Source organism: Vollenhovia emeryi, unplaced genomic scaffold (assembly GCF_000949405.1).
Source record: "Vollenhovia emeryi isolate VEMERY1.0 unplaced genomic scaffold, V.emery_V1.0 DF939122.1, whole genome shotgun sequence".
Classification (NCBI taxonomy): Eukaryota; Metazoa; Arthropoda; class Insecta; order Hymenoptera; family Formicidae; genus Vollenhovia; species Vollenhovia emeryi.
In genome coordinates, this window is record NW_011967244.1 from 2,686,191 (window position 1) to 2,707,297 (window position 21,107).

The 21,107-nt window shown below is 47.2% G+C and overlaps 1 protein-coding gene across 1 annotated transcript in view; it reads left to right on the forward strand.

The window, feature by feature from the left end:
- The first annotated feature begins 344 nt into the window (after positions 1-344).
- LOC105569969 overlaps positions 345-21,107 on the forward strand; it is a 48,181-nt gene continuing 27,418 nt past the window's right edge. Inside the window, exons 1-2 of the mRNA XM_012026854.1 lie at positions 345-1,502; positions 9,614-9,884. Of these exons, the coding sequence (XP_011882244.1) occupies positions 1,428-1,502; positions 9,614-9,884 (346 nt within the window). The 5' untranslated portion in view covers positions 345-1,427. The remainder of the gene's footprint in view (positions 1,503-9,613; positions 9,885-21,107) is intronic.

Sequence of the window (21,107 nt, forward strand, 5' to 3'; positions counted from 1 at the left end):
CGAAGGAGGCGGTAAGGCGCGAGAGGGACGACGCCTTATCCGGAGCGAGGAAGCTCCGTAGCGAAATCGGGGGAGGATAAGAGGGAGCGGGGGGTACGGCGAAGGTGGGTTCCGGAGGAGTCGGCGAGCGAGAGGGTGAGCCAGCAGCCGAGTGAGGACCAGAGGAGGCACTCGGCCGCGCGATATCGGTAAACGCGAGACGACGCGACGGTATCGCGGCGGGCGATGGAGGTGGTGGTGGCGATGGCGATGGTGGGGTGGTGGCAGTGGTAGCGGCAGCGATACGACCGGGTGGTGGGGTTGATACCGACGGCGCGCTCGCGGGTAGGGCGTCGTAGGGGCAGCAGATCGAGCGCCGCGACGCCTCGACGCGCACAGTCGCGGCTCGAACGCCGTTCTCACCGAACGTGTGTTGTCCTCGCGGACCGTGCGCTCGTCCTCGGCGGCGCGAATGACATTCCGTCGGTGTCCGGCGATCGCACGCGATTTCCAGAGATACACTTGGGACGGGACGGAGGCGATGACGTTCGCGCGATCGTGATCCCCGAGCCGCTCCGAAGAGGCTCCCCCCCGAGCCGAAACAACCGGAGGGATCGATCCAGTCCGAGTTTTCGGAGCACGCAGAGCCACGCACATGTTCGGTGCTGATGACTGGTGACGATCTACGCGCGTCGAGACAGTGTCTCGTGGCTACCTCAGGGAGATGACCGGCGACGCCGACTGATCCTGTGATCGTTCGATCGAGAGACTGCGATCGATGTCGGCGTACAGAATTGTGTACGTGACGTTCTGAACGGGCGGACGTGCCGATTGGTGATCGAGAAACGGGACGAGACTGTAGGCCGCTCTATTTACTCCGATTTTACTCCGGACGATACTTATCGTAATGAGTCGCGAGCACGTGTGTGATTTTCCGCAGTCTAGTCAGGGTTACGCGCGGTTTAATCGTATATTTAATATTTCATGCTAATACCAAAATAGAACTTAGAGCAGATTGTAGTGACTGTAGGTGCGTAAGTCGTTTCGGTATAAGAGAAATGATCGCCCACGCGTTAATCGTTAGCATACATTAGCTAGAAATTAAGAATTCGTAACAGTAAAAGAACTACATCCACGTAAATAAGCGAACATTTCATAAACGTCTCAGCACGTCTGTGATTTCGTTCGTAAATAAGCTTTACGCTATTCCCGCGCGACTCTTATCGCAGGCGCACCGGTGCTCCAAGTGATCGGAGTTTAGGAGACGAGTAAAACTGACACTCGGCTTTAGAGTCCTGTCAACAACTTTTCGATCGCGCTCGGCTCTTAATTAATAAAAGTGTCAGGGCTCAAATTGACGCTATGAGTTTGTGAGAATTCGAATATAATATGTCACGAATGGCGGCGACTTCCGAGGCCCAGGAGACTTATTGAGGCCCCAGGAGGGAATGGATTTTCAGAGCGCAATGGACACCTTTGTAGAGGCATGGATGGCTGCTAACACGAAGACGGAACAAGTACAGGTGACCTTTCATTTTTCTCTCAGACTGCATGAGGTATTGTCGATCACGCATGCTTAAAATCGTAGAAAACGCGTGCGACAGAATTAATGAGCGATACAAACAATAACAATGCCTCATACGACCGGGCTGGAACGTAGCTAGCTTGTTAGTGCGCAGTATATTTTCGTATACACATCTTTTTTTCAACACAGCGCGCCCGATAACGTTTGGTCTTGAAACGCAATCCTGAATCGCAATCTAAACTGATGTCGAAAGAAGTATACGGCGTTGTTACTGTTTGCGTTTTACGGCAGTATTAATTCAAAGATTCACGAGAGCGTATTACATGTTTTAAGAGTAATTTTGATTAAGAACAAGCGCAGTTTGAAAATGAGCACTCGCCTTTTCTGCGATAACGCACGAGAGAAAGGAAAAATAGAGCTGAATATGTTTTAACAAATTAATCAAATCCATAAGGCTGTCACGTGATCAACACAAATTCGAGGGAATAAAGACTGAAGAGCCGTGGCAGGGCGTCAGTGTCTAATTTTTATTTTAAGTTTATTGCGAGAAATATTATCTCAGCCGGGGTAAATATTACTCGCGTAAACGAACGTACACGGTCGGTCTCGCGCGCGCGGTTCTAGCTGCGATTACAGTTGGCGCGAGACACTGCCGTGTCTCGTGATCTGTAGTTTGCACGGCTTCGAAGTTTCGTCAGTTAAACTCTTTATTAGCAGATTAATAAGATCCAAGCGTAATCGAAGTAAAATCTGTGCCGGATTCGAAATCCCGTTTTACAAAAGTCGCAGAAACATTTTTGATATCTGGGGGACCGGCGAAAAATTACAGCTCTACGGAAAATACGTGACCTTAATTTGACTGAGGAATATAAAATTCCGATAAAACGGTTTACGCCGTGGATTAGCGCGCCAGCGTCGTTTTCGGCGTTCGGTCTGCCGAACTTATAAAAATAACGCAGCGTCTATACCCGGTGTCAAGCGAGTACGAGGGGCGAGAAGCAACCCCTTTCTGACATTACACAGCCAATTGGCCACCCTATCGCTTCTTGCACCCCGCTCACTCTTTCTCTCTCTGGACGCGCTTTCAGTCCGCTTAATTCCTCGTCATCAATTTGGCAGATTCTTTCGCATCTCAAAGCGGCTGGTCATTCCACGTGTAACGCGCGATTATCCCAGTATCTAAAATAAGTGAACGCGCGATTATCCCAGTATCTAAAATAAGTGGGAGGCGTCGCTTCTACATCGCGCGATCGTTCATGAAATAAAACTGGGAACGTCACGTAGAGAAAGGGCGAAAAATTCCGATAGATTCAAACGGAAATCTTTATTTTCTTCAGCAGCGCGAGATCTCCTCACCTCAAGACCTCACCTTTCGAAACGCGCATTCGAGTCGAAATAAAAAGAAATATAGAGCAGGCATATTTATATACCTTTAGATAGGCATTTACGTCATCTATGCGGCATACGAAAAAAAAACACACATTGTTTATCAGACGTATGATCTCGCATGGGAAGGAAATAATTATCCGTTTAAACGCAGCGCGAGCACTCGCGCGGATTTAGACTCGATTCTCCGCATCAAAAATCGCGTACGAAATTCAGATCCGGCGCGTATATCCGACGCTTCGCAATCTCACAATGAAAACCGAGGGCAACGTAGGGCGGGGGATAATCCTTGGCAAAGCCGCGGCGCGCGTGTGCGCTGTGCTGGACGAACAGCGCGTACGTTTACACGTGTATGTACGTATCGGGGGGTCACGGGTTCTGACCACGATACGGATGTGCCCCTGCCTTCTTCCTGTGCCACGACCATGTTCATGTTCTGGCATTCAACGGAATAAGACCGCATGTCTCCATTGACCGCTCGATCTCTCGATCCATGGCCGCCTTTGGCTTACCATGGCTATCGAAAAAATCAACGATAAAAAAAAACTCCTTTCGCGAAGGGGGGAAAAAAACACCACTCGCACAAATTGTCGGGATAGATAAATTAATGTAAAATCATCGCGATAACGTAACGCGCTCCGTTTCGCTTACATTTTGACTGTTGCGAAAAATATTGGAGTAAATTGGAAATTGGCGTTTGGAGAAGAAATGACAGATTGATGGCGAGAAACGGTAATATTGGGACATTGTACTTTGTCATCTGTTTTAGAAAGTCGTCGATACGACACACGCGAATCATATAACATGGATCACATTGTGGGTTATACATTTTATTTGGAGAATTATTGTAGTCAAGTGCAAATGACACTTTTCGAGAGAAAAGTTATCCATTCAACTTATATGAGAGCATGTGCACCTCGGGAGATGCATTATCCATACAGATGTATTTCAGAAAAGAAGTCAAAGGCCGAGAATAATGCTTTTAATCCGACACACATGAAGCTTTGTTTTCACGTTTGCGGCATTAGCGCACGAAGACCCATTTTATAGTTTGTTCTTGTGAGAACGTAATGACAATACATTAACCTGGATTACGGAATGTGTAAAAATTCTAAATTCAGTCCTCATAATTCGCATTACAGTCATTTAAATCTGGCCGTTAAAGGGGCAAATTAATATGCGTAAATAACAGCAATTGCGGCTGTAACAAAGCGCCCGAGCGATCGCGAGACTCGAGCACAATGATCGCGCGCGAGACGGGAAAGGAAAAAGGAGGGTAGGCGCGTGACGTGTCGGCGTTAATTAATTTTTTTCTGCCGCCGTCAAGTGTATAACAGCGGGATCTGTAACGCTTAATAAACGTAAGTAGTTAATAAACGTAACGTTGATTTTTAAGCCGCGCGATATCGAAACGGCGGAGAAACGTCGGCGTGGAGCGAGCTCGCGATGTAAAATTTTCACGCTGCCGCGACGCACCTTCTGCATTCTGGCACTTGAAAACGCGTCCTTGCAGCGCGTTGCACGCAGGACTGCCCGTGCACGCACGGGCCGCCACGTGTGTACTCGAAAGTGCGTCGTACGTATACGTGTGCGTGCACGAGGATACGTTTGAAACACGCATGGTCACGGTATTTGACCACCCCAGCTCCCGGAATGATTGTAATCCATCTATCCGGCCACCGAAGCCGATATATCAAACGCAGGTAGAGCTCGCGGTCCTCTCTCTGTAGGCCTTTTACGTTGCCTTTTTATGCCGCAGACACGATCTTTTGTTTTCTCGGTGAATATTTTGCGAGGAAAAATTGGCTACGGCGATGAAACTGGCCTCGAGCCGGATAACTTTATTAGAGTATCGTTTCGTATTTTTGTGTCGTATTAATTTTTAATCAGAATACGCAACAGCAACTCTTCTATGAACATTTGCGTAATAAACAATTAGATTTTTCGAAGAGAGAGAGAGAGAGAGAGAGAGAGAGAAGAGATTTCAGAAATTATGATATGTTATATTCAGCTTGAATTGTTATGGAAATATTATATTTTTCTTTTAAAATATTAATGTAAACGTTTCGCTAAGTAAGCTTGAAATGCGTTTATCAATTTTCTGCCGAAGAAGATTTATGCGTACGGCTAATCGAGTTGTAATTTTGAGATTTTTGTACCCACGCCGCTTTCTCCAGTAGACCCTCGAAATCAGTGATCATTGCTGGTGATCACTGCAAGATCCTATCTATTGCTTTCTAATCTTTAGCTCTACCGTGTTTTGCACTTAGGAACGAGGTATCTGACACCACAGTCGGCAACAGTTTACGTAACGCGATCGCAAACGCATCAATCCGCGGATTATCTGTCACAAAGAGGCAGCCAATTATCGCTCGGGGATATCGGCGGCTCGATATTTCGATAAGCGTGATTAGAATGTTGCAGATTAATGTGGGTCGCGCCACATTTAATTCCGTTTCATGCGATGACCGCCGAAAGATAGCGAAATTATCACGGGCCCTGAAACAGATAGTGAATCGCTTGAAATTTTGTTAAGTAGATTTACGAATTGTTATTAGTACACAGCGCGCTGCATGTTATTATATCGATGGAGATTAGAAGCCGGCGAGTGCTTTCCAATGTTCTATAAAAGTGTACCGGCTTATCTCTTTAACAATTACGAAACGATTACATCATTATTACCGAATTTCCATAAAGTTTCACTTACGATGCCAGTCTTTTATTTGGGAAATTTCGAAGAGAATTCGATTCTCCGCGATAAAAAAGGCCGGCTAACTGCCGGACTAGTTAGAATTTTTTCAGCAGAAATTTCTATTGGATCAATAGAGAACCGCAAAGAATTCCAAACGCGAATGACTCGCTCCTTGTTTCGAGACCAGTTTCGATTTGTCGATCGTGAAGCGACAGGCTCCGAAAGAATTTCGAAATCGATAGCTGCCATTCCCTTTTGAGCATTTCCGCTTTAATTATTTCTGAATGAGAAACGCGATTAAAATGATCTCACATCCTGCGAGAATGTCGGCGGCGTGTCGCTCGCAGCGCGAATTTTCATGACGCGCGCGCTCAGCGGGTTAATGCAGCATTCGAAGAATTAATAAAGACAAGCGGGACGAGAGCCCGATAATTTGCGCGCGTCGAACGTCGTCGCAGAAACCGCGACGAGGCGAGAAGAAAGGATCTTCGCGTACGATGACGCGAGAGAACGTCGTGAATCTTCTGTCTCTGTCTCTCTCTCTTTTTTTTCATTTTGACGGGTAGAATTGGCCGGACGGACGACGCCGCTGACGTAAGACATACGCCGAAAAGGACCACGCGTTCAATTGGCCAAATATTAAAGACTGTCATCGCGATTCGGCCTTACGTAAGCTCGTTTGGCGCGGACGGTCCGGAGTGCGCCGCGCCGTTCCGTCGAATTCTGTCAAACTCGCTCCATCGCCGCCTCTCCGGGTCCACGCGGATCCTGGCACGGTCAGCGATTAAGGTTATCGCATTAACGGGAAACACACCAGCAGGAAACGCCATCGCTACGTATCTCCGTTACACCCGGTAGATAAGCTGATCCGCTGATAAACGCCTGCCGAACTGTCGTCGTCCGCGACGCCATGTCGCGCTCGCGCTTCGCGGTTAATTATTTGCCATTCCATTTTTTACAGTCGTCACGGTTCACGTACGTTTCGGGGGGGACGCGAGGGGAGGACACGTTAGTGCGAATTGACGCTGGCTCGGCCAAATTGGACGAGTCCCCGCAGCATCCGCCGCCTTTTGTACCAGCGATACGTTGGCGAGTAGTAGACGGCAGATATCATTTTACTGAAAAATTCTTAACGAATTTCATCACAGTTTTAAGCCCCTTTCAATTTAAGCGGCTACTTTTGTCTGGTCAATATTTAATAAGGGCGATAACACGACTCGCGAAAATGTTTCGACAGTCATTATCGCAAGCTTTCCTCTTCGTACTCTTCATCTCATCTCTCTGCTGAACATGCCAGTTGTCCTCGTCGGTCCGCCTGACAAACGTGGCTATCGCCAACGAATTAATTACCGCGCAATTAACGTGGCACCTGATAAGGGACGGGCTCTTATCGCTCGAGGGAGAACTTTTTCGGAGGACCGTGTTCCTCGCGCCGGACGTTTCTTCGGGCCTGCGGGCAGCGCGATTCCACGGGAGGCCGAGCGAGTTCTCAACCGCGGCGAAACGTCGGATCGATGAGCGAGCCGAAATTCCTGATTTTACGACAACAACGTCGTAACCCCTCGCGCGTCACGGCAGAGTTACCGCGATATCACTTGGGGCGTTAGCCGGATAAGCCGCTAACCCCATCCACCTGTTGCCCCTTCTTACACGCTCCCGCTTTCAGTCTCGCGTTCGTCTTCATTCCTCGCGTGGAAACGAGCCGGGGACCCAACGCCATCCTCCTCCGATCCACATGGACCCTCGGGGCCCGTCGTTTCCCGCCCCGTCTCTCTTCCGTCAACGACGCCGACCAGCGCTCGTCTCCCTTCCTCGCCCTCTTCGGCACCTTCAGGCATCCCGCTTCTCCGCTCCTTCCTCCTCCTCCTCCTCCTTCCTCTTCTTCATCATCTTGTTCCTCTCGCTCACTCCCGTCCCAGGGAGGCAGGCCCGGGTCTTCAGCGGTCTGACGTGTTTTTTGCGAGTGCATACCTCGAAGAGCTCCCGAAACAGTAGCTGGTACCCCGGTACAGTCCGGGCAAGCGAAAAAATCGCTGGTTTGATCCGTTGCAGCCGATAGATCGATGAGAAAGGCAACGTGTAAAGATATTAAAGGCTGGACGGAAAGAGAAATATATATTTCTTTTTCTATCAGTCTGAATTCAATGATTACGCATTGTTGTCGTATTATTTTCTTCGAATAAAGATACGCGAGTAAAGGCTTCGTTGCTGAAAGAAGGTGAAAAAAGTTCGGTCGATTTGCGAGCTGATAGAATTAATTTGTACAGACATAAAATGAGTCCCGTGCGATCCGTTCGATTGAGAATCGGGACTGCCATTTTCGAGCAGCAATTAACGCGACGCTCGTCGCCATCGATTATTCAAGATCGCCACGTGGCGCGTGCGCGTGTGTGTGTCGGCCGATTAAATTTTATCATTTCATAATTAAATAATGAGGCTAAGTAACCCGCGAAAATCGCTTATTGCGAGCAAACACGAGACGCGGCGGGAAATCGCGGAGGATCACGGAGGGTTAAACGCCGCCTCGCATCTCGGCTCGTTCCGCCGCCTGACGCTCCGTATTCCACGGAGGCGTCATCGACGATCCAGTTTCCAGGCCGAAAATGATCGCTCCTCGGTGCATCTCGCACATCGGCGGCGGCGGCGGCGACGACGGCAGCGGCTGCTGCTGCTGCTGTTGCTGCTGGCCGCGGCGGTGGTGTAGGATTGTCGCATTCTGGGCCCAGTTGACCCCAGTTGACACCGTGGACGGCTTAGCCGTTAGTGTTAAGTTCAGTTCACTCATACATAAATCTAAGTCCGCGCTTATGCCTTAGCCTGGCCGCCGCTCGGAATTGAGCACGTGCTCAGATTTCATCGGCGACGACGCTTAGATCATCCGGCTCGCTCGGCCCGACCGAAACGTCGTAGATTTGACCGCGTTTAGGCGACGCTCCCACCGTGAATTGCCGCCGAAGGCTTTTTTAATCGCTAGATTGCCTCCAATCGCGCATAGTTAATTCGCGCGCGAGAGTTAGCGTCTTTTTCTTTGTTATAGAAGCAGATCCTAGCCAATTGCTCGTCGTAGCTCGGCGCGTTTCGGCAATGATACAACGCCACTATTCGGATAATTCAACCTGTGAAAATTAAGTTGCCCATATCAATTTACGTATTTGTATTAAATTTTTATTATTTTTGCGCGGGGATTAGCAGGGGCTACGTTTCTGTGAAAAACTTTTATAGCAATCACTCCTGTAAAAAAGTCATGCGACCGTTAGAAGCACGATATGCCGAGGAATTTTGTCTTCAGAGATTAAGGACAGCAAAGGATTTATATTACCCCGCGGCGGTTACCGCACTCTCGTTGGATTATACACAAACGAGCGATGAAATAAACATCACAATAATTTACATAACGTGCTCTTGTAGAAAATACTTTTGCCGTAAAACTTCGCCGAGGACAATGTCGAAGCCAGGGACTTGTTGCCTGAGTAATAAGCGTAAAAATGTACAAATCATGCTTCCCGGTATTAAACTTTCTTTCGCGTCCTTTCGGCGCATAAAAAGATTCTCATATTCTATAATGTGGAGCTTATCGAATTTATCCATATTACATTCTCGTACTCTTTTAAATAGGCGGGATCACTTTCCACCGCTTCTCCTCTTTGACAGAATAAATGCGCGACATTTGTGCGTACAGGTGACGGTTCTACGTAGTCCATCTCGGCTGGTACTGCGCCGAAATCGCGTATTTATTGTGCGATGTGAATTTATAAGAGAAAAAAAATTGATTGAAACAGTGAGCTCATTGTCAACCCAACTGGCAACTTTTATTGGGTTCGTTACAACGTTTCGAGCTTACTTCGGGTCCTTTTCCAGTAACAATACCGCAAATCAACAAATATACGAGATTAAAAGTATTAATTAGTCATCTAGTAAAAAGAAAAGAAGAGAAAATCAATTAGCGAACCAAATAAGGAAATAAGAAAAATTCACGGACAAGTGAGTCGTGAAAATTAAAAAAAAAAATTGATCTTCTCCCGCGATTACAGAGCCAAGCGTTGGCATTGACGCACAAGGCCTCACCACCATCGAGGCCGAGCAGTGTGTCCTCGATACCGAGGAGCCCTCAGTCCCATCAGTCCCAGCAGTCTCAGCCGCAGAACGCGTCTCAGCACCCGTCGGTGCACCCGCTGCAGTCGCAGACACCTCTCAGTGCACCCCAGACACCGTTCTCCGCGCACAACCAGCATCCGAAGCAAGAAATCAACGCCAGTCCCAAGCAGGAGGGCTTCGATCTCAGCAAATCCACTTCCAGCACAGGTATTTCTTTCCTCTCGTATTTTCTGGTTCATATTTTATGGCTTATATTATAATTGATTTTTTAATTGCCCGCAAAGAATCAAGCTACAATAGCAACGCCCCTTGTCAATACTTAATCTTCATGAAGTTTGAGTATTTTGTAAGATCGTTGACTGAGAGTCGACACGTTTTGTGATATTATATTTCAAATAGTTTTTACAATAGTTTAAGATTATCGCGAAATAATGCAACGAAGATATCGGTCTTGTATCGAACGTTCACCCTACGTTTCCTGTTTCCTCGCCGTCTTATCCCTACGAGTGCATCTGTATACGCCCCATTACTTCGGTTTGCATCTAGGGCGGCTCGCACGGGATTCCCGCGGCCGTAAATCGTCGATTTGTCGGATGAATGAAGTCACCTCTCACGAGAGACCGAGTCGTGCGAAAATAGCCTTAACGTCTTTAAAACGCGTAACTCGGTCGGGATAACTCGGGTGACGGCGGTGAGGAAAATGCGGCAACGATCTTACGTCCATTAATGCATTCTGCGGAACGGAAGCGGCGTTAATCGTCGTCGCTGTCTAGCGTCCGGCGAAGGCCGATATGGCTCTTGCGGAATAAATAAGAAGGCAACGGGAGAAAACAATGTGCATTCGAAGCTGAAACAATTTTATACCCTCGATTTTAATTCTTTCTCTTTTTTTGGTCCACTCGATGCCACGTGATATCGCTTGTCCGTTTGTAAAAAGGTGGGAACAATTAATGCAACTCTACTTATGGTATTACAAGCACCGTGATTTGTAGATACAACGATAGCATTGTAACGCTGTCACCCTTTATCTATCTGTTGCGAAAGAGGTTGTTGCCCAATAACATTGCAGGCTAATCTACAATGTGCTCCTTGCGTCTAGAAGCATTCTATTTTGTAGCCAGCAAATACGTTCGAAAAATGTGTGCAAGTTGATAAATTGTACATTACACATTGTACAATCGTAAATTGTTGACAAGTTTTTTAAGCGTTTTGATTCACTTATGTAAAACAGAATGTTTCTAGACGCAACGAGCACATAGATAGATCAGGTTTACAGGATACAAAAACCTGCTTGCGATGCTCTTATTTCATTCGCGACAATTCAGAAACTCAGTTGCCACGCCATAAAGTCCGCTTCCGCTAAGAATGACGAAGACATACGTACCCGATGGAGGTCGCGCGAGAGGGGTCGTTAAAGCTCGTAAACGAGATAGACTATCGGCGGAATTTCCTTGATCCTCGATAATGCGGTGGAAACAATTTACACGCGTCCGTTTGTAGCGAGAATTAAATGCTATTCAAATGCTTAGCGCTCGAATATTTTAAATAACATTTTTAAATTACGCCCAGCGAAAGAATTAAATGCGTAAATTGCAGCACGTTTACTGCTCAATGAAACGCAATCGGCAAATTATATTTTCTCAAATCTAAATTAGTTTGGAGTTATCTGCCCTGGAAATGTCTTTGCATATTGAAGGAAACGTGTCATGCACGTATATGTTTGCAACGCTACCTCATTGTACGATATAACAATTTGTTGCATTTTCTAAAAACGTTTTTCCTTTTAATTGAGATTCATTTAAAAAGTGGGGCGTCAAAGGTAGTCGATATCTCTTTTCCGCGCATTTTGTCTCCCACAGAAAATACACAAAGTTGGAAATTAATCTCGTCGCGCAAAATCGAAATCCTAATTAAATACTCGTTTGATCTCTCACTTGCTCTTGCATGTCGTTAAATCTGTGCGTTTCTTTACTTTCGTCCCTCGCTTGGTTTTCTACGCTATCGCCGCTAACAGTAAGAATATAAAAGGAAGAAATTGCACCGTACATCATATTAAGTTGCCAAACTGCGCCCTCCTGCGACTCTTTTCTCCGGCCAACTTCCAGAGAGAAATCGGTTTACGTATTCTTGAGAGGAGGAGGGTATTCTGTAGTTCGGCATTTCGAAGGCGTGCAGGAATGCAGGGAGCGCGAGAGTACATATTTGCTTTTGCAGCCCCGACCTAGGCGAGGAGAAAAGGGTGGCGCGACGCGATGGGGGATGCGGGTGGACAGAAGCACGCACTTCCTAAATCTACGGATTTCGAGGATCCTCCTTAAATCTCCGTGCGTCACAGTTAATCCTTCCCCTCCCCGCGCCCGCGTGGATCCTTTTTCTGCCTTTCTCAGTTCTTATCTCCACCTTGCCTTAGTCGGGACTACAGTTTTTTTAAATTCTTCCAATTTCCGAAAGCTCGACCCACTTGTACCTGGGCCGATAAAGCGCGAAATAAGATTTATACGAGCGACGATAACAATTGGTATAAATATACGACAGCGTTAAAGCTCCGATATAATTTTTATCGTTTCGCGTGCAGCGACGTTAAACTTTGAAAACTGGTTCCGCGTAAGCGGGATACGGATTATGATAATTACAACAATGTTAGTTTCTTATTCTGATCTCATTAAAGCTCTTTGTACAAGAGGCTGGGAGTAGGACACGTCCGAAAAGTAAGAGAGCCTGCCGTGGTGTATTTTTTTTTATCACGAAATGATTTCGCGCCGGCATGCATCAAAGATGAGCCGGAAAGATGAGACCGTTTGTCCCCTTTTAGTCCGCGGGCCGTAAGCGTCAGCTCGGAATTAGGATAATCGTCCGCGTGTGTTCCGTCCGGATTTACCTGGACGTCTATATGCGCGCATCCGTGTGCACGGCCGACGGGGCGGACGGCGACGAGGTGCAGCCAGGGGGGAGGATATTGTGACCCTTACGAACTAATCCGGATTAAATTCGAATCCCTGGCTATGCGGCTAGGCGACCTGCGAACATCCACCATGGCGTCTTGCGCCATACGATCGGGCTCGTTACGCCGTTTAACCCTACGCGATGCTCCCTCCCGAGAGACCGAGCACCTTTTGTGGCGAGCCCGCCTTTGAGTTCCCACCATTTGCGCTCTCGTCAGTGGACGGAGCGATAAAGCTCGCGGGGCATAAAAGTTTTGATTTAGTAATCCCCAACCTCGCGCCGCAAAACCCGATCAGAAAATATATTCGGGCGGGAAAGACTCGCGGTGAGTATTTGACGTGCCGCAAACTCAAAAAAAAAACGATCGCAGGCTTCGCGCAAACGTAGCGTAGCTTAATTCGAACGCGACTACACCCTTCGTTACGCCCGCAAAAATGGTTTTACCAGATTGAAAAACCTCATTTATATATGCAGTTTTAACTTGCTTAAATTTTCGGAAGTCGTTTTATTATTTACATATAACCGGGGTATCGCGCGGTGTAAATAATGTAATAATGAGCGAGATAATATTTAACGAACTCGCATGTTTTTCACAGTACGAAGTGAATTTGCAAATTACGCGGCGAATATTTCGACACAAAGGCGCGTTTGATTACAAAAGGCTTAAAGATACATTTTGTTTATGAACGCGCGCGCACGGCAAAGCGAAATATTTAACATTTTGCAAGATAGAAAAACATTCGGATGAAAGAAGCGCGAGAAAGCTTTATGGAGTCCAGTGAAGATGCGTCGAAATTTATCAAATTATATGTCATAATGATACGGTGCATACGAATTGCGGCGCTCGCTATCTCCCTTCATTCCTCTCGCTGTTCGCAAATGGTTCTCTTGCAGGCCGCCCTGTATACGTTCTAGCTTTCAACCTGACCACGCGTTAAGCCAAAGGCAAAATCGATATCATAACTCGCGAAGAGCAATCGTGGACCATATTGCGAATGGATATTTCTCACATGTACGTAAGTGCGCGTGTGTCCTTATTCCTACGGTTCTTACGTTCGAATTCTACGCTCGGCTTACCGGGCAAGTCCTTACAAAACAATATGGAATCTTACTCTTACCGGCGCAAAGGCTGGCGGAGACAAAGTAAAAGGGCTCGTGCAGCATCCGCGAAACACGCGTACTCAAATTGCACATTTTTTTCAACTGCCAAATGTATCTTGTAGAATTTTATTTTAATTTCTATCCCCGCTCTCTGAAAGTCAATCAGCGGAGTTTCACTGATAACAGTGAATAGTCACTGATTTACAGGTATAAGTGTACCGCCGCGATCTTCACTAGTATACTTATAACTGGCAATTAGTGACTATTCACTGTTTCCAGCGATAATCCACTGATTGACTTTTAGAGAGCATTTATCGAAAAAAACATATAGAACTCTAAGGCATCGCAGTTTCCATTAATTTGGAGTTCGGTTTCTCCTCTGGCAATTGTTCTTGGAGTTCTGCTTTAATACTTAAATGTCCTGGTAATTGAAAGACCAATTTCGAGATAGGCTTTCGTTCATATTCGAACGCGTAAGTATCGGTTGAAATATACTTGGAGGAGTAAAAATGTCTGTCTTGTAGCTCGTGTAACGGTTAACTGTTTCGCTAACTATTTGTCGTGACGCATCCGAGTAATGAAGATTGTAATGTAATTGCGGGCGCAACGAAGCTTCAAGCCTCACTTAAAAATCACTTAAATCTCAGTCGCGCACTATCCGTGATGTCATCCGGCATCTTTGACAATAGACGTGCCCCGTGCACGTGTAGCGTCAATTTTTATAATTTTGCAATTTCAATCTTTAAAGCTAGCGTTCCGCACGCTCTATGCACCATTGGCCATTCTCTATTAACAAACAACCGTAGTTTGGAATGTATCGGCAATATTTGTTTGAAACAATGCAGCGCAAGATATGAAAGGTATTGATTGATGCAATAAAAACGGCCATAAAATTTTGATAAAATTGAATTGTCGCGATTCAACGCGTATCTTTTCGGATTCTGACCAAATTTATGTCCCGCTGACAGTTTAACGAAGCTCGATTTGGCCTCTATTACCGGCGAAATTGATCGATAGATCCACGAAGGACGACCGATGTCAAACGTGACTTTAATGTCGATCGGCGACGCGCTCGGAAATCGGCGCTTTAAGCGGCTCGGCCGAAAAATAGGACGCCGGCGGCGGACGTGTATTTCCAGGCACACCCTGTAGACAATGTTCCGAACTGTCGGTGGAGAACACATAGGATACGAGAGTGAGGGAAGCGAGGTGAGGGCGCGACGAGGTGCAGGCGAGAGAGGGTGCAAAGGGGGTGGGTTAGGATTAGCTGAGTTGTGTGCGTTGGATTTTGGATTTGGACGGCGGGCGGCGCACACACGACCAATAATCCCGGATTAATCCCAGACTCACGTGTACGCGCGCACGCACACGGGCGCGATCCGGGCGCGCGAGCGCGTACGTGCAGGCCGGTCAAACTCGGTGACGCAAGTGCAAACGTGTGTACGTATACGCGCGTGTGTGTTGCACCCTGGTGCCTGACACATATACACGCACGGAAGAGAAAGAGGGAGGAGAACCGGGCGGGAGAGAGAAAGAGAGAGAGAGAGAGAGAGAGAGAGAGAGAGAGGGATAGAGAGCGAGAGAGAACCAGACCGGAGCCACTAAAGGATTTGGCCACGCACACACACCACGTGGCCTGCACACGTACGCGCGGCGCCCAAAGATAATCCCCACGAATACAGAGCCCGGATAATCCCCGTGCAGGGCCGCGTATACGGCCCGCTTTCTGTCCCGTATGCGTGCACACGTACGCGCTCACTCATACGCGCGCCGTGGATGATGGTTCGTACAAAAGGGCGGTCGAGAGGCTGCCGGGGGAGGGCGGCGGCGGGAGGACTATGGCAGAGCACACAAGGTTTAGAGGCTAAGCGGCTCATCCCCCAGGAAGCTTTACATCCCGTCCTGATACGACGGGAATTCTACGAACGATTCGAAAGATATTGTGCCTGTGTGTTAGCACGTGTGCGCGCGTCTGCGTGCGTGCACGTGCAGACGCGGGTACGCGCGCGCCCGCGAGTAACGTCGAGCTGCATCGGCGAGATATTGGTCGGCGCGAAAGAGATCTGGAACAAGGCGCGCTTTGTCGCGCGAGTGATGGACGAGGAGCGACGGGAAAGCGCTTGATGACGATGCCGGTCGGCGACGTTCGGTCAAACCGGTCCGAAGCTGCGACGAAGATGAGTCGCGAGATAGCGCGCCCCAGCTTGCGGGAAAAATTACCGATTTGACGGAATATCCGCTCGCCAAACCTCGTGCACCCTTTGCTCTTCTGAAGCGCGTGGTATTTTCCTCTGTCCGCTTTTTGCCGACAAGTGTACGTACTAACGCGAAATTGGTTGTAATCATTTCGACTACAGGGGATGATATCGATTAGCACCGTGGTTAAACGCTATTACTATGTCTCTGGTTTTCTTGCGAGAAATCAGGCATTGACAGCAAGACACTGCGATTTGGTATGCAAGTGGATTTTCCTCGCGTCACTTCAAATACGATAAACGCTCGAATGAACGTAAACGATAAGGCAATTTGATTAGACTAGCTCGATTTTAATTATTTTACCGTTCATCAGCAGCAGAAACTCCCAAACGACAATGCACTCGCGAGAGTAATTTACTCGGCGTGTGCTTCTGTTTCCTTTTTTTTGTGCGCGCTACCTGCGGAAACATTTTATCTTAAAAATTCGGAACGCATATGGCGCTTCGCGCGATTTTCAACCGGCGTTCCCGCTTCATGGGAGAAAAATTCCGAAAGGTACGAGGGGTCGCCGGTCTATGACCATAATCTTAATCCCGGATTAAGCGATGCGGGGATTTGTATAATCCCGCTATTTTGTCTCCGCGGCGCACCTTGGGATTAAAGAGTCTAAAACCTCGCGGCGTCTCACCGGCGATAAATCTGCGGATTGTGACCTTGGATTACGTAATGCCGAATACGCCGTAATAAATGATTCATAAAAAAGATTTAATGTCTTCGCCGTGTGTCACCTGACTTTTCAGCATTTCCCGCCCCCGGGCCCCGGGTTCCTGCATAATAAAGATACAGTGGAATTTCGGGATTGCGGCGCTTTATCATCGCCAAGTAATATCAAGGTCCGCTAGCTTCGAGCCTTTTGCGGTACTATTAACAAAATTCTGATTATCACCACGCCGCGCTGTCGCTTAATCCCGGATTAAACGTAGAACGCTACAGCGGCAAATAAATTATATGTAACGACAAGCCGAAAATTCGCGTCGGACATAGAAATAACGGGTTACGTCGAGAATTCGGGATTAACGAATCGCGTATCAATGGGACCGCCGCGAAGCGACGTTAATTAATAATCCTCTGGTCCCGGGAAGGAGCATTTGAAATTTTTAAACGGAGATATTTTGCGGGAGGGCGCGGATATTCATGCCCGCACGGGCGAAATTTCGTCTCTTACAGCACGCCGCGGGTAACCGTGTAGCGCAGAAATTTTTGAAGGGAGAACCAAAAGTCCGCGCGACAGAGCGACGCTTTTAGATCCCCCGAAGTTGCGCGGGCGTCTAATTTTCTCGCTTATTCGCGTCCCCTCCTTGACGATACCATTATATTACCGCAACATTATCTGGAAACGGAATTAGATGAAACGATCGCACGTGTGCGCGCGGTAAATTCGGTCTTCTCTCCGGCTCGTCCTTCGAATAAAGGGGATTATCATGTCTCGCGACCCCGCCGACGTTTATCCCCTTGATCGGGATAGAAACTTCCCAGGAGATTATTGCAGCGAGTTTCGTGGGCCAGGATAGCAGGAGGTATCGAGGAGGATCACGGCCACGTGTAGATCCTTTGTGCGTGCCACCGAAGAAGCGGCCTGTTGCTCTACGTGCGAGGACGCGAAAGAAGGAGGCACACGTGACCCGCTGAGGCTCTGCCCCGCTCAAGGACGCGCCGCGGAGTTCCGTCGCGCGTGAGGATCCCGCGCCGGGAGCGCGGGATCACTCACGGATCCGGGCCGCGTTATCCCGCGCAAGGGAATTGGGATAAGGTGCCGTGGAGGCAATCAGGCTCGCAGGAGGCGCGAAAGTACGGCTGGCGCGCTCGCGACGCGAGATATGAAGGCCTGTTACTCGCGGATTTTTGGGCTTCCCGGTTTTCCAGTCTCCTAAAACGCGCCCGCGAGCCCCCGGGGCCCTCCTTTGGCGGGATCCTGCGTTCCTGTTGCTCAAGGGTCATCTACTACCCTTTTTTACCTTCCTAAACGCCCGTCCGTTTTCTTATCGACCGTTGCCGCGCAAACGTTTGCTCCTTACGATAATAATTCCTGCACTTTTTCTCGCCGTGACGCTCGTTTACCTTTCAGGCAAATTCGCTAGTCGCGAGCGTCAGTTGTCGTTAGTTTCGAGATAATAACTGACAACTATAAATATTCATCCAAAGGATGTAGCGGAAATGTTAAATTATATTAACAGTCGCCAAATACAATGCCGAAGCTAATATAATTCTATTGAAGAACAGGATAGCAAAAGTCTATAACAACGAAAACTTGTAGTAAAAAGTGGTTTTTAAATGCGCCTTCGATACAATTTGACATTTAAAATATTTATTGTTTATTAAACATTGACATATTTATAATACGTTAAAAGTATTGAGAAATAAATAATTTTCTTTTCGCCACGGAGCGATGTGCGAAGTAGCGCGTTTTAAATTTTTCCTTTGTTCGTAGAAATCCTTGAGTTACAGGTTTTCAAAACTGAGTAAATTCGGACACAGAAATATTTTAAAAATCTATTTCTTTTCCACGCTTAATTTATTTGTAGTTCGACTACATTCGCCTTCTTATTTAGCATTTAAACGTTTCTGCCGGTCTACAAATGAGCTCCACTATACGAGTTTTACAACTATTCGTTTGTTATTTTAATTTAGTTTGCTTTTCGTGACCCGTAATTGACGGATTAATCCATTGGGCGGAACTTACAAATTCATCTCGTAATTACAATGCGCGCGTAAAATATGATATTGCGAAACGACACCTCAATAAACTTGGCATACGAAAAGGAGTTTGCGCGCGCGTGCGGAGTTCGATAAATGAGCGACAGTGCCTTTTACCAAATATATACAGAAACCTAATAAACAGTAGATAAAATTCTTATCTATCAGAACTAGTGAAATCGAAAGACGTAAGATATGCGGGCGAGGGACTCGCGGGAATCCTGAATCGCGACGAAATTCATCCGTCGAGTCGAGCGAAGCGCCCGTAATTTGCAATTTTAATTAACAACTGTCAATGGTGACGCGGTGCGACTCATTTCTTTTGACCGTCCAAGCGTACGTTCCGTTGACTCGATTACACCCACTCCTGCGCCTCTTCTCGCATCAATCTCCGCTCATGACTTATGAATATATATTCCGATCGATGCCTGATAATTTATAGGCCTAATAGACGTCTCTCGTACCAGGAGCGCATATCCAGGCATCGAGTAGCCGCGCCGTGCCCGGTTCTTGGCTCCGTTGCGGAACGCCTACTCGGCCGGCGACTCGGCTCGGCTCTATCTTGCCGAAAAATATGCAAATGAGGTCCTTTGTCCGATACCTGTCGCCTTATTTTCGCTGACCGGACAGCAGGAGCGACAGGAAGGTGTCCCGCATCCTGTCCCGGACCCTCGAAATGCCCCGTGACCCAAATAAGGGCTTTTGTAGGACCCCGGCGACCAGGAGAGCAGGACGGCAGGACGTGGCATTCTTACGCATGTGCCGCGCACGCACCCTTTCGCTCTTCCCCCCTCGTTCTCTCATTCTCCCTCTCGTATCGACGCGCCTCTTCGTTCTTCTCCCCGGCTTTGCATCCGCCTCGTTCGGCTCACCCCCGCCGCCCCTCCGCTCTCTATCTCCCTCTGCCAGCCGGCCGAATTGTGACTCCCGAAGGACCGTGGAATCCAGCAGGGTGCGTATGCTACCCTGCTAGTTGTTTACGCACGAGAGTCGTGAAAAAAATCCTAGCAACCGGTGGCTGATCGGAGTAGGGGGATAATACGCAAATGAACCTGCGCAGCAATTAGCTGCACGGAATTGTCGTGGCTTTCGTTCGAGAGATCGCGGTCTAATCTCAAAGGTGTGAAGCACCTGAACTCGGGACGCGCGAATCTCTCCAGTCAACGTTCGTCTCGGTTTGTCTTTGTACAATTTCTTTCTCTCACGTTGTTGTCCGTCTTGAGGATTTGAAATCGGGGGTTTTTTTTCTTCGACAACGATAACGCGCTAAAAGTACAGACGTAGCTAAGAAGGACCAATCTTGGTGTCAGCTGTCTTAATTATGTCTCTGTTCTTGTCTTGCCGTTCGAGCGTCACTCGGGATCTCCGCATTATCATCTCGGCCTAATTGTTTTACAAGGCAAATCGAATAAGTGATGTTCGACTTCTGTGAAGGCAAAAATGGAGGGCAATGCGGTTAATGCGAGAATGATATATCGCGTCGTACAAGTAAAAAATAAGGTAGTCCAATTGCGGGCTGTTGTCGCCAATGGGTTATCACTCGCACGCGTCTCAACTCTTGTAGGGATTTAAATCACTTGGCAAGTTTTCCGATAAACGTCATATTATTTTACGCTGAATATGGACACGATTAGGTTTTGCAATGAAACACGAAACGAGTGTTCGTAACGCATTCATTGACAAACGAATACAGTAAAATGTACAATAATACACAATAGGTTGGGGAATAGGCATAATAACCCTTTCTTGAAAGAATAACTCGAATATTGATATCCGAATTAATAAATATATGCAGATACATTTATCAGTACACAGGACATTCATATTGATGGCAAATTAATTGCCATGTTTCTATCTTTCGAGTAAGCCCAACGTAAGCAATCCGCTGGATTATATAATCCCGTCATTTAGGACTTAGACTTACTAATCCTCAAAGCGGCCTCGCCAAACAAAACGCCAGGGTTATATAATCTCTGAGATTGGTTAATTCATTATGGATTACAATGGAGACAGTTTGAAATGCGACGTAAACGTAAACGGACGCGTTTCAATACGTTTAGTAATCGTATTTTTACAGGCGCTAATTATTATTTCCTGGCTTCACGTGTCGATTACGTTTTTACGTTTTTGCCACGCACAGTCATGAAAGCTAAAAAATCAATATGAAATGATTTGAATTAACAGAACGAACAAATTAATAAATAAACTCAACGCGAGGCGAGAATGTAAATTATATTTGTAAGTCAAGTCGGCCGATTGATGTCTGACGTAAAGTTAATCTACATAAATATATTTAATTGGATGACGAAAAAGAGTACAATCGAAACAGAAAAGAAACGAGAACGGCATCTGTACAAAAAAAAAATAAGAACATTGGCGAAAAACATTGCTCAGTTTGAAATACGTTCTTAATTTTTGTATCTGCTTTAATTGCAC